The sequence below is a fragment of the Indicator indicator genome, chromosome 2 (assembly GCF_027791375.1).
Source record: "Indicator indicator isolate 239-I01 chromosome 2, UM_Iind_1.1, whole genome shotgun sequence".
Lineage (NCBI taxonomy): Eukaryota > Metazoa > Chordata > Aves > Piciformes > Indicatoridae > Indicator > Indicator indicator.
Genome location: NC_072011.1, coordinates 46,220,789 through 46,235,456, shown reverse-complemented (window position 1 = coordinate 46,235,456; position 14,668 = coordinate 46,220,789). Strand labels below are relative to the sequence as shown.

At 39.6% G+C, this 14,668-nt stretch overlaps 1 protein-coding gene across 1 annotated transcript in view; it reads left to right on the top strand.

Moving 5' to 3' along the window:
• The window catches only part of PRKCE (protein kinase C epsilon), a 291,359-nt gene that overhangs the window by 236,038 nt on the left and 40,653 nt on the right, over window positions 1–14,668 (top strand). Inside the window, exon 11 of the mRNA XM_054399123.1 lies at window positions 7,273–7,427. Within this exon, the coding sequence (XP_054255098.1) occupies window positions 7,273–7,427 (155 nt within the window). The remainder of the gene's footprint in view (window positions 1–7,272; window positions 7,428–14,668) is intronic.

Below are 14,668 nucleotides of genomic sequence, written 5' to 3'. Positions count from 1 at the left end.
AACCAGGAGACAGATTGCATGGTTTATTTTCAGTTTTGCAGCCTGATCTTGTAGGAGGTGACCCTGCCCATGGCAGAGTGTTTGAAACTACCTGATCTTTAAGATCCCTTCCAACCCAAACCATTCTATGATTCTGTGTTTTTCAGTGATGAGGTTGTGCTGAACTGTATATTGGGTCCCCCAGCTGTTAGGACTTGTTTGGAAGGAAAAGAAAAAAGAGTTCCTATTCTTCAGATTGCAGTGCGACTTGTACTTGGCCTTATGTCTATCAATGGATAGTCTGCAATTTAATGTTAATGAGATTTTAATTGGAAAACAAAGGACAGACACATTACTGACTGATAACGACTTTTAAAAAAATCTTTTAAGGGCTACACAATAATTGATGTAAACAATACATCAAAGTCCATCTCCAAGCTTTCATACAGGGTTTACGTAGAAGCTTATTCTTCAACAAAGAAAATTCCACATCTAAACAAGACACAGACTGTATAGTGTCATCTGTTAAATCACAACTGATTGGCAAGATTATCTGATCTTACCGTCTTGGTCATTAATAACACCTGCAAAAAGAGGAGCTGGATTGACCCTGTTACGTCCTGTGAGTTTATTACTATTATAGCACAGTTGTGGAGTAGATCCTCCTGGAAACTCTGCTAAGGCACATGAAAAACAAGGAAGTTATTGGTGGCAGCCAACATGGCTTCACCAGGGGAAAACCTTGCCTGACAAATTTGGTGGCCTTCTATGATGGGATAACGGCATTGATGGACAAGCACCTGATGTTGTCTACATGGACTTCTGCAAAGCACTTAACACTGTCCCCCAAGATGTCCTGATCTCTAAATTGGAAAGACATGAATTTTATAGGTGGACCACTCAGAATTCATGTAATGATCACACTCAAAGAACAAGGATCAATGGCTTAATGTCTAAGTGGAGATAAAGAGTGATAGTCAGTAGCTTGATCTCTAAGAGGAGATAAAGTGGTTCAATGTCTATTTGGAGACAAGTAGTAAGTGGTGTTCCTTAGGGATCGGTACTGGGACCAGTACTTCTTAACATTTTTGTCAGCAACATGGACAGTGTAATAGAGTGCACCCTCAGCAAGTTTGCTGACAGCACCAAGCTGTGTGGTGTAGTCAACGTGCTGGAGGGAAGGGATACCATCCAGAGAGACCTGGACAGGCTTGAGAGGTGGGTCAATGCCAACCTTACAAAGTTCAACAAAGCCAAGTCCAAGCAAAAATACAACCTGGGGAGAGAATGGATAGAGAGCAGTCCAGGGTAGAAGGACTCGGCAGTGCTGGTTGATGAGAAGATCATTGTGAGCCAGCAATTTGCCCATGCAGCCCACAAAGCCAACTAAATCCTGAGCCATATCAAAAGAAGCATAGCCAGCAGGTCAAGAGAGGTGATCCTCGCCATTCTGCTCCATTCTTGTGAGACCCCATCTGGAATACCGTGCCCAGATCCGAAGCCTCCAAGACAAGGACGTGGAACTGTTAGAACGGGTATAGAGGTGGATCAGAGAGCTGGAGCACCTCTCCTAGGAAGACAGGCTGAGAGAATTGAGATTGTTTAGCCTGGAGAATAGAAGGCTTGTGGCAGTTTAGGCTGGGTGCCCCCTGCCACTGCCGCATGAGATACACCTCTGGTGTCCTGGGTGCCCACCCACAGGGGTGGACACAGGAAACGACGTATTTCTACCCATAAATCCTGCACCCTATAAGGCCATCTGCAAAGTCATTCTCTTTCTTCCCTCTCTGCTCCCACGGGAGATGTCCTCTCTTATCGGGTAATGCCGGGGGAGTATCCTCAAGGCCTCTTAGGCCTGTCTAGGCCTAATGCCAGGAGGAGAATGGACGGGGGGGCAGTCTCAGACCTGGCCAGCCTGAGACTTGCCTAGCAGCGGGAGGGGGAAGAAAGAGCCCTGGGGGGTTTGGGTTTACCCTCAGGTGGGAAGAAGGGAAGGATTGGGAAGCTTTGGGAATTCTGTGAGGGGTTCTGTACGCTTTGGGATACTCTTTGTCACTATGCTTTGTAGCTTGTAGTTCTCTGTAGCTTCACCAATTGCTTTTCCATTTAAACTTTCCATCACTCTCCAATCCATTTGTGTGAGTCTCATTATTTTGTCCCTTTCGGGGCAAGAGACAATCTGTCTGGCCCTAAACCAGCACAAGGCTCTAGGGAGACCTTACTGGAGCTTTTCAGTATTTGTAGAAGACCTACAGGACAGCTGGAGAACAACTTTCGATGAAGGCATGTAGTGACAGGACAAGGGATAATGGCTTCAGACTGAAAGAAGCTGGATTTAGATTAGACGTCAGGGATAAATTCTGCCCCGTGAGGGTGGTGAGGCACTGGAACAGATTGCTCAAAGAAGTTGTGGAGGCTCCAACCCTGCAAGTGTTCAAAGCTAGGTCGGATAGGGCCTTGAGCAGCCTGATCTTGTAGGAGGTGACCCTGCCCATGGCAGAGTGTTTGAAACTACCTGATCTTTAAGATCCCTTCCAACCCAAACCATTCTATGATTCTGTGTTTTTGGAAATCACCCCCGTTTTCCCAGTTAAAAACACGGCAAAGAGAAACAAAAGGTAGAATCTCTATTTGAAAACAAGCGGATATTAACTGACAAGGAGTGCATGTAGTATATAGGTTGAGGTTAAGCAAAAGTATAAATAAAACCAAAAATCACAGAATGGTTTTGAAGAGAGAATGTTGTGGTAATAATCAAAGTAAAGAGTAAAGGATTGGTGAGAAGAATTTACTATAGAGCTAAAGGAGGATGAAAAATGAAACTGAGGCACCATTGAAGGAGTGGAATGAGAAAGGAGATGAAAAAATATTTCTAATTTAAGTGACAAGTCTCCCAATGGTGATAGAGACTAGAAGAGAAGTTGCTTTTGAAGTCCACTTTTGATGACATAATGCATAGAGGAGACTACCTCAATTATGAAATTCAAGAGGTGAGACTGGAATAATACAGATGTTAAGGCAGGCATTTATGCATTCCAGTATAGTGGTTATATCTATGGTCAGAAAATACTATGGAAAGAGTGAAGTTGAACTTCTTTTGTCTTGACTTCTAGCCTGTTATTTCATATCCACTTTGCTTTTCAATTTCTTACCCATGCTCTCTCCTCTGTTTTTCTTTCCATTTATTATTTGAAGTATTCTCATTCAACCATACCTTTTGAGAAATTCAAGGAAAAGCAGGTATGGTTAAGGGCTAAAATAAATCCTATAAAAGAATCTAATTACTTGGGAAAACATATTGGCTTACTTTGCAGTACTTTTTTTTGCTTTATAGATGCCAAGAGAGGATTAACATATAATATCTTTGTTTGTGATTTCGCCTTTTATTTCAGTTTATATAATTAAAGAGTTCCCAGGACTGCTATACATTTATTTTGTTCATCAAAACATACTTCTCAAATGTTATGAAAATAAGAGTCCAAAAATAATGCAGTACAAACCAAACCCATTTAATTTTCTCTTGGAACACAATCAATTATAAAGTCATACACTGTATCTCATTTTTAACTGAGTAAACACTGTGTTGTCCCTTAATATATAATTTTTAGAGTATCTACTTTATATTCTCCCACTTTAGTATTTGAATACATCCTAGTGATACATATAGTGAGACACATGTAATCAGACATAATACAATTATTTCACAGTTCCTGTTTGAGGATGAATTCTTTTCATTAGTCACAGAATTCTCATTGGTTCATTCTCTCTGTGTGCTTATATTATGACAGAAAGGAAATAGAGGGTTAGGAACCTCTATTTTGATCATTAACTTTTGATGAAACATAGGGAAAATAGTGTAACTGGCAAAAATCAGAATAGTGTGTCCAGTGTTGTTGAAGTTATGGGAATCAGGGGGGAAAAATAATTTACCAAATTCAGCTAATATTCATAAAATATCTCTCTTCTCTTGCATCTTCTGTTCATGTAAATTTGCGTCCCAGCTGATTGTGTAGTAGTCCTGACAAAAAAAAAAAAAAAAAGTCCAGACAGTGGTTTTAAGAAAGTGGTCTTCATAGGGATGGAATATATTTCATCAAAACAACTGATGCCTTCTAATGTTAAAACTCTGGCCTGCTGTGCATTTTTACGTTGTGCTTCATACTGTTAGTAAATAAGAAGTAGTACTTTCCAAACCCTTTCCCAGACTCGCTGTAAATAGGGAACAGGAGTTTCAAACAATGTTTTTGTTGGGAAGCTGAAATGTGCGCCCAGGAAAGCAGGAAAAAATCCGGAGGAAAATTCAGCAACAGATCAATTTCATTCACTGAGCTGTTAATTCTGGTCTTAGTAGGTATAGTTCTGAAGAAGTATTCAACTAAACTGCAGGATCTGCCATTCTCAAATGGAGAATGCGATATGTGTAATGAGGAAGAGGTGAAAGAAGATAGGATAGTACTGTTGAGCTCCGTGAATGGAGCTAATGCTAAAGCTTTTGTTCAGACTGTCTGATGACAAGATACTCTGGTAGACTTGGCTAAACTGGAAATGTCCTACAAAGGACTGAACCAAGATAGAGGAACCTGAAGCTTTAACTAAATACAATTTATGGTATTGAGTATTAGCAGTTAGATATTTGATGAACATCACAGAAAAACATTGGTTCTATTCACATCAAACAGAGTAATATAAAAATGATGGAATGCTTATCCTAACATGTTAGGAAATGGTAAGTTGAGGATCACTGGGAGTCACAACTATAAGACACAGCACAATCACTTTGCATCAGCATCATTTGTTTTATACTTGAGATACAGGTGCAGCAAAAATGTAGTAATGTTGGGAATGAGTATGGCTATTTAGAAGCATGTGAATTGCAGCTTCCTTTTCTTGGTTGTGCCCAGTCATATCCAGACTGTTGACTCTGGAAAGGTTAAAATAACAATGTAAGAAGGTTCAATTTCATTTCAGCAAGTGTTAGAAGTTACTTTAGCCAAATGTTAGTCAGATGCTCCCCAGTCTGCAGACCAAATGAGTTTTGTGCTTGAAACATTGAAGTATATCCATGTGAAGTAATCTAAGACAACAAGTTGCAAAGGGAAAAGTTGTATTGAAGCTGCTCTTTGATATAGTCTCTAGTGAAGTAATTGGGAGCCTAATGAAGGACGTCAACTTCTTAGGGATGTTGCATTTTCTTATGTTACAGTACTGTACCAAAATAGCTATGTGTTTGACTGTCACAAAACTGAGTGCATTTTTCCTGTAGCTCTAGCTTCTGAAATCATGACACCATCTAAGCCCTATCAGATTTTCTTTTAAAAGCAAGCTCATAATTCTCATCAGTTACAGAGAGAAATGAGAGAGGCAGAACAAGAATGCATATTTTTGCTTAAAATAAACAATGGATATTTAAAGGCACTAATGTCAAGAGATCTGCACTGTGATTTTGAATGTTTATTATCATCAGTAGTGAGCATTGAAAAAAGAACAAAGTTGAGGCTCTGAAGTCATTCTCTTTTGAGTGTATGATCTAGCCAGAAGGTTTGATGCTGTTCTTCAGTAGTTTTTCATTACTGGTGAATAGTAAGAAAAATGTTGGAAAATGTACAAAAGTTGTTAGTAATGTTTTACCAAGAATGCCAGTTCACATGAATCCTGAATTTGGGCAGTTTCTCTGTTTCCAAGGCACAGGGAGGGAAAGGCACAAGGATTTTTTCCTGCATCCTCTTTCTCTAATCAGCAGAAAGTCAGCCAAACATTTCTAGCCTCCTCTAGGAAACAGCCCTGATAAGTAAAGCATTTAGGCACTTAATGAGCAGGATTAATACACACACAGAAGTTTAAGGATATTTTTATGTCCTATGCCTTGAATCTGAGTCTTAGAGCAAATGATTAAAGACAAGTGGCAAGCATTTATTGGTTTCTGGACTCATCTATATAAACTATGTAATCTGCAGGCTTGGGTTCATTTGTGAGAGGTTAATGAACTTCCATTTTCTGTTGTTTTGCTTGTCCAAAGCAGTGTCACATCTTGTCTCCTTTGCTTCAACCCAGCACATCAAGCACTGTAAGCTTGAGCCAAATTGCAGTGTGACATGAAGGTTGGAGATGGACTCCCTCTGGTGATTTTCCGCACTTACACACCTGTGTGTCGTGTGACCAGAGAATGAAATGTTTGTGTCACTTGAGCTCATGCAGAGCGAGGAATATATGCTCAGATCTTTTCCCCATGCCACATAAGGGTCACCTCTGTCTCTGTCACCTCCGTCTCTGTCTAAACTTGTGTTCAGAAGTAGATATTTAACAGTAACGAAATAAAGAATGAGAAGTAAGCTTACAAACCAAGAGTGAATGGGCAGAGGTAATGATTTTGGGCTGTTAGTGCAGATTAGGAAAATTTATGAGAAACATTTACAAAAAATAGAATCTAAGTTGTATCATGTAGGCGTGTGTAATCTATTTGCTTATGCCTTTTTCTGTGTTTCCAATTCAGATCCTATATGGTTCAATGTGCCAAGCACACATTTAGTTTCCTGGTATTCTCAGTTCTGACTGCTTCACTGAATGCTTAACTTTTGGTGTTTTTTCTGAAACACACCAAAATAGGGTGATTGTCTGAAAATCTTAGTTGCTGTTCAGAAGCAAAATTCATTTCTAGTTCTCCATCATCAGTATTGAAAACTTGAAATTTGAAGTGGTAGGCATCAGAATAAAACTAAGAAGAACTTGATATGTATTTTAAGAATGTAATTATATTTCATTATGTTATGACAGTTTGAGGCAATTCAGAAAGTCGTGTAAATATTTGAGAATGGCAACACTGGTTTCAATGGCTTAACAGTTCTAGTTTATTTTTACATGATTTGGGAAATGTACTTTGCAGACAAAGGATCTGGTAAGAGATAAGAGGAGAATAAGAGCCTGAAATTTGCTCAGGTAAACAGGATTAACTTTATCTCTTCATTGTAATAGCTAAATTTTAAAAGAAATTGCATCATTTAGGTATCTCCATTATTGTATAAAATTGATTATAATCCCATATGTATTTGTTGATGTGCGGAGATTTGTGTATTGCTTCTTACTACATGTTGATTTTATTCTCTTTTTCTCATTACTCACTTTGAGACTCTTGTCTCTCTCCTTACGTTTGGGGTATTTTGGTTGTCAGCTTTTAGTTTTTCAGAATTGTAGTATTTGTTTCTTGACGTAGTTCTCCAGTCGCCTAAAGTGTAGCTTCAAGCAGTCCTTTGTGCGACTAACAAAATTAGCTAAGTAACACTGTTTAATTAATTTCAGGACCGCCTCTTTTTCGTCATGGAATATGTAAATGGAGGAGACTTAATGTTTCAAATCCAGCGCTCACGTAAATTTGATGAACCTCGATCCCGCTTCTATGCAGCAGAGGTCACATCAGCGCTCATGTTTCTTCACCAACATGGCGTCATCTACAGGTACTTTTTTTGATCGAAACTTAAGTGTTGAGGCTCAGGGCTCGTTTTGGCTGAAATCCTCTGTCTCTTAGCAACCAGTTTAGATTAGTTGTTTGTTCCAGCTTGCTTACATAGAACTTTTTTTGGCTGTTTATCATTGAGAACGTTAACATTTGAATAGCCTCTGCAACAGTCGCCAGCTGTGTGTGCCAGTTTTGTATTATTGTCCAAATAAAGCGGTTTTGAAAAACCTTGGCACAGTGAGACCCAGAGGTGACCTTCTGCAGATCGGTGCAATCTCTTCACTTTCCTCTCTGTGCCATAGATTTCCTCTCTAACTCCCTGCCACTTCCTGAGTTTGTTTGTCCTAGTTGTCTCCACTGTGATACAATCGGGATGATCGTTTGCAATGCTTTACTTATGCCCCTTCCTCTTGACTGGGTGAAAGCTTAGTCACCATCCGGAAGTGGCTTTTTGTAGACAATTTTGATTTGCTTGCAAATGCTCTGCATCTATATGAACCTCTGCCCCCTCTCCCAATTTCTAATCTTCAGGACCTATGTGTGCACACACACACACATAAACACATTCTCTCTTGAAGAATGTATTTAGGGATAGGCTTTTGTTATTAAAAGGAATCACTTTGAAAAATTTTGTGCTGATGTTAATGTGTTTATTAAGTCCTTTATCTTGTCATTTCACCCTTCCTCTCTCTTTATATTTGTTTTTAGCAGCCTGTCATTGCTTGTGATAAATTTGGACTTACACAAGCAGCATGCTTTACAGGTATTGGAATACAGGTCTGTCTTGTCTACTAAAAATTCCAAGTTTTGTGGATTTGGCTGGGTTTTGATATTCTCTGGATATTCTCACCCTCACCATCAGTTTGGCTTTGGGGTAGTCATCTCAGGGACAGGCAGTGTCAGATTTCTTGAGCAGAAACATTAAGGTGAAGACGTGGAATTTGTCATGTCCCTGGACTGATATTAAGGCTAATCTTAAGAGTAGCAGAAATTGAAAGAAGTGATTTTTTTAATGTTTGGTAACCATGACTGAGTGGTAACCTATCAGAGGCCACTGTCTTTCCCATCAACTGGGATTCAAAGGGAAACTTCTCAGAGAAGGAACCTTCTTTCCAGGTATGTAGCAAACAACAGGACCTTGCATCTTCTGAGGAAAATAAATCTCTTGAAAGTGTTCTTTCAGTCAAGAATCCAGTTGCTTTTGCTAGCTACAACTCTTGATCTCCATCTTTATTACCACTGGTATGGTGTTTACATACGGCATTGGACTTTTGGCCCTACCACTTTACATAGGTTTGTTTTCAAGTGCTGAAGATCCAATACATCTCTTACCTTTGCTGCCCATTCACATTTCCTATTCATTGTCTGTGTTTATTTCCAAAACTATGTATTTGTACATTTAGATAGTTGAAGGTGGCAACTTCAGAATTTATAGGTATCCATCATAAGGGAAACAGACTAGGTTGGTACTTTTAAAGGTGAAGGATCTTGAGGATTTGTTTCCATGAAAGGTGTTGAGCTTCTCCCTCTTTTCGTTTGTCTTATCTGTAGCTTCTGCTGTGTGTTGGCTCCTAGCTGCATTGAATGACTTTGTGTGCCTGTGTTTTTTACATGACTTTTTATTGTCAAAATACTTTAGTCCCAAAAGAAATGTCATTCTGATGACACAATGCTTTGTAATTTAAACTTTGCAAGATACTCTTGACTTCTGATACAGTGGCTGTGCTGACATGCCTTTGGCATGCTACAGTAAAGCACTAAAATTGTAAGTGGCATGTTACAATGGATATATTATCAGAAGAGGCAAACTAAGGGAAATAATATGAGTTGTAGGATGAAAGCAGAAACTTTAAAAAGCAACAGGAAGAGCAATAGGAATGTTTTAAGTTATATTCTTTTTGATTGGCTATGGTTGTGCCAATAAGAGTAACTCATTTTCTCAACAAGGGAATATTAGAAGCTTCAACAATTCATAAAATACATATCCCAGTTATTCTCTAAAATGCAAGTAGAAGGAAGAAGTTAGAGATGATATTTAAAGAATTAATTGTAAGGAAATGTCAGAATCCAGTCCTAGTGTGCCAGGCCCTGAGAGAACGCATTTGTTGATGTCAAGTGTATGTTAGAATAGTTGTCTTGTACAGAACAGTTTCAGCCTGATTGTTCTATACCTCGCTGCATCAGTTATTGCCATGGATCAAGTCATTCCTTTACCTCTCCAAAGCTCTTAGTAGCTGACAAACAAGGAAAGAAAAGGCAGAGGGTTGGAGGGGGAAGATGGGAAGAGAAGAGAAAGAGAAAAGAAAACCTGTGCTCCTGAATAACTACCAGTCATAACTACCTAACATGCCTTCACATAGTTTAATAAAGAATACTTGTCTTCTGTGTAATTATATCTCTAGAAAAAAACACTGTGGTGTGAAATTAATGGTTATTCTCCAAAGTGGGAAATGCTGCTTGTGTGGGCAATGCTTCACAAGGAAAGTGGGGAATATATAAATAAACTAAGATGTTTGATGGAAATGCAGGTTTCAAAATAGCTGCTATAGCTTCTGATCTTTTTTCAGACATGTATGTGGAAGTATTTGTTTGGAGCTAAACAAAGTTATATTTTTGGAAGTAAATAACTAGCTTTAGCTCATGCTTTGGCTTGTTGGTTAGATTTTTAGAAAGTGTTATGGTGGTACTAAATGATAATCTTTTATAATAACTAGTGTGTCCTCATTTCCCCTGAAGCTGAAAAAGAAAGCTAGCTCCCTGTTTGGCAGTAAAAATTATTCTGTACGTTTGCATCTTTGCAGCTGGCCTAGCAGTTGTTCCCACTCTTTTCCAATTATCTGTGGGCTCACTGGAATTGCATGCCTTCCTTTTGTTTACCAAGTTTATATTGGTAATAGAGATGAACCTCACAATTTTTATGTAAAAAGATACTGCTGTTACTAAATGCATCTTGTATGATAGATAAACTTTAGAATAATTCTGTGTGGCATTTTTAAAGGTATAATGTTGTTGTGTCAAAAACACTTCAACAACTTCATTAAAATATTTGCATTATCCTTGCCACCTTCTCTCTCATCTGGCATTCAGTTATTCAGGCACATGTCACTCTGAGGCCTGATAATACAAGTACAGTCAATCAGACACTAGTTTCTGGCAGTCATTGTTGTTTGTGCTGTGCAATTGCACCACTTTGAAAAAATGTTTCCAAGCTTCAGGAACTAAGGGCTAGACTATGAATCTCACTTTGCTTGTGAGCTGAGCTGGACTTTGAACGTGGTGATGAAAGGTTGTGGACTATGCTCACTGTCACCTGTCCCTGGAGTCTGGTATATTTAAGCCCAGTCATCATCAGCTTACTATCTGTTTTCATGTGGGGAAAATGCAACAAACAGGGTGTTAAGAAACTGCCAGTTCCATACTCCCCTCTTGTACTGATTTTCAACATTCCTGTGCACTTTCTGCAAATGTGTGTAGATGATACATGTTCTTGTTTCACCTGCAGCTTTTGGGCTGAGGACAGGAGTACCTGGGTGGATGTTTCTGTCTCTCATTTTAGAAGTTCAAATGAGGTAACACAGATGGCCCACTCTGTCCCAAAATGCATACAAAGAACTGTTGTCTTCCCAGACAGAGACAACAGCGCTAGAATGGTGTACCACTTCATTAACATAAATGTTGGTGCTCCCAGTTCGTATTTGATTTAGAGAATAACTGTATGAGCGATGGACCTTGTTTCAGTGAAGACCTGAAGGGCCAGTAGTTGCATATTGTGTGATTTCTGACATGCTCCTAGACTATTCAAGTGGTTAAATGGGCTGCTCTCTCTGAAATACGAAAGATGGAAATACAAAAGATGGAAACTGAATGTACACAATTTCAGTGAAAAATTGGAAAGTGGGAAATTAGTGTCACCTGCTTTTGGTTATCTTTCTCTTTTTATTGCCTTCAAATCACATAACACATGGTCATGGAGGGAGTCCTCATTTGTAACTGTGAGTTCCTCAGCAATATGAAGTAATAATCCAGCCTGTAGCTTGCTGCACACTCTGTAATTAGTATGTTGGGTGTGATGAAAGATATATTTACAATGAATTGAGGAGAATGTGAATACAAACACACCAGTGCCAATCCTAGAATACCTCCAGGCTTTTCTCCATACACAATACCCTAAGAACTTGTTTGAACATTAACTGAACTTTTCCATGAATGATCTCTTTTACTGGCATTCCCATTTATCAGGGCAACACACACCAGTGTTTCAGAAAGAAGAGCTACCTAAAATTAAAAGTATTTTCATTAGTGTGTTTTTATGTGAAATAGGAATATTTAGAAAGTCTGACTTTACTGGTGGTTGTATGATTCAGCGCAACCTTGGCGCAGTAATGATGAGTTATATTTATACTGATGAAAATGTTGAATGGTCAGTGGTTAACACGTTAAAAGTCATCATTCTCCCAAGTTACTGTGTTATTTCTGAGTGGCAGCAGCCAAATAAAATTCACCTTCCCCCTTTTTTTAAATACAAAACTAGACACAAAGCATTTTTATTTAAATTTGTGGTTCAGCCTGTAAAAATCATCATATTGCAGCTACAAACAGCTAAAAGTCAGGCTGTTGCTTGAGCTCTGGTCCATGAAGGAGAGAAAGACAGACCTTATACCCTCATATAACATACCCAGATATAAGCACAGGGACGTTCTGAATTCAAGCCCATGAACTGCCTATTGCAGGAGTCTGCTACACAGAAGGTACAGTTTGCCTTCTGGTGCAAGCAAGCAACAAACTATTTCCATCACCTTTGGTAAATGCAGAAAGCAAGGAATGAATTGTGCTGCAAATGTGTATCTGAGTTCCAGTGTCTCTCTGAACTGCTGTGCAAGCCACACTACCTGACCAGTGCTCCTAGCCAGCTTTGCATCCTGGGCTACCTCCATAATCTACTCTGCCTGTTCTGGTGTCTGAAACTGAACACAGCTTCGACAGGATTTTAGTTGGTGGCCTCCTGCCATCTTTGCACTTTTCTTGCGGGATCTAGGCAGGCCAGCAGTCATTAAATGCATAAATAAGCAGGATGTCTTCCCTGCAGGAAAAGGCAGTGGGCTGGGGTGGAGAGCAGTGAAGCTGAGGGAGATGAGAAGCAGGAAGGAGGGTTGGTTCCCAGGCTTCTGGCATTTGGACAGAGGGAGTCCACCCTGCCATCTGCCCAGTTTATGTATTGTGCTAAAGGCTGCTGTCGTATAGGAGAGCCTTTGACAAGGTTTCCAGCTGTGGAAGGATGAGTAAGGGCTGTGGGAATAGGATATGAACCACGCAGCTTTGCCAGCAGTAGAATGCTTTCTAAATTTCTCCTGGGTTTGGAACATAAGAAAGTCCTTAGTTGTCTCTTGTGTGGGAGTTGGGTACACAGAAGAGCCATGCTGGGCAGTTAATATTTAGAGGGATAGACCAGCACCGTTGACCTCACCTGGGGAATGACAAGGTACTTCCAAGGGAAGTTCCCGGTAGCAAGGTCAGCATTATTTTTTTGTTTCATGTTTATTCAGTGAAAGATTTTCTTGTTTAATGACAGTTTGTATAGTGCTGTATTGTGTAAATAAAGCTATGACCTTTACCTTCTGATAACAGTATAGGAGTAAGTTAATGTTAAATGAGAGGGGGCAGGGAGTGGGAATCTGCCTGGGTTAATGCCAAGTTTACATTCCTGTGAGGGCAGCCGTGTTCCGGTACACTCAGTAGAAAGGGCGACAGCTCTTCTCAACAGATAATAGCAATGATATGTTACAGAGCATATTTGCACTTACTTCTGGGTGAATGTCAGTGATTTTAGATGAAATGTGTGTTATTTTTCTGCATTTGATAAAAAGATTTTAATTGAGAAACATACACAAAAGAAAAATCCGCTACAGCACATGTAAAGCTGAAATGCACTGACACGAGATAATCCCTGTACTTTTCCTAAAATTCTGGGGCACATCTTAGTTTCTGCAGAGACACATACGCCAGTTCCAAACAATGCTAAAAATACTAAACAACCTTAAAAGAAAATCTGACTGATACACTTCAGTAAAGATATTTCCATACCACTTTTTCCATATTTTGGTCATAACCTTGTTACTTTTGGCTCAAGGTTTGCATTTATTATCTTTGCCTTCTCTTCCCTTCTTCCTTTTATCCACCTCCTTGTTATAGAAGAACTTACCAATTAGTCTCCAGAAAACATTTCTGTATGCAGATCATATTCATAGGCTGTATTCCTAGGCTGATTTTGGTTCAGTGAGACTACTCATATGCATGATGTGTGCAACTTTCTAAATGATTTGGGACCTTGACTTTTCAGACTGAAAATATGTTTATTTTAAAATAGAAAATCATCATGTTAGAAAATGCACTGTTAGTAAAAGCCATATGTTACTTTGCTTACCATTGCAAAAAAGCTGTGGAAAATGAAAATTCAGCCAATCTGAAAGCTAACACAACTGAGTTAGTACTGAAACCTTTAAAAACTGCACAAATGCCTATTTAGGTGACAACTTGTGTTTAAATGTAAGAACATAATATTGTTCACTAAAATGGCCTCATAAACTAAAACAGAGAAAATACAGCCAGTAAGAACCCCAGCATTTTGGGGAGTACATCAAGTCTCTCCTGCTACCAGAGCAACATCACAAAGACCTTGGACGGTCTAGATGCAGCCTAACCAGGGTAATCAGGAAGTGATACAAAATGGATCAGGTGGCCATGACTATGGTGAAAATGAGCAGAAAGCTGGGAGGGTAACAAGGCCAGAGTGGAAATGAGTCACTTAGCTCACCTTCTCGTGTCAGAAGTAATGCCTGCCCGTCTCCTTGGCTGCCAGCATTTCACAGAGTCCAAACAAGCAGCTGCCCAGACCATCAGACAGTGGCAGAGATACACTGCATTCATCGTTTCAGCAGCACTGAGTACATGTGGAAGAGGCAGATATGGAGCAGGGCTTCGCAGGAGTGGCAGTAAGGCCAAGGCCAGCTTTCCCTGAAATTTGAGCTTGTGTCATTTCTTCAAGTGTGATGCACCCAGGGATGGATTGCACCAGAGAGAGAGGCACTCTCCTGTCATCACTAAATTGAATGTTGACCCCCTTAAGACCTCTTATGTTGGGGGTATAATGTTTTCCATTCAAAAAAATTCCTATGGCAACATCCAGCTTAGGAGAAGCCCAAGCAGCACCTCTTCTCACAATATACACAACAGATAAGGGTC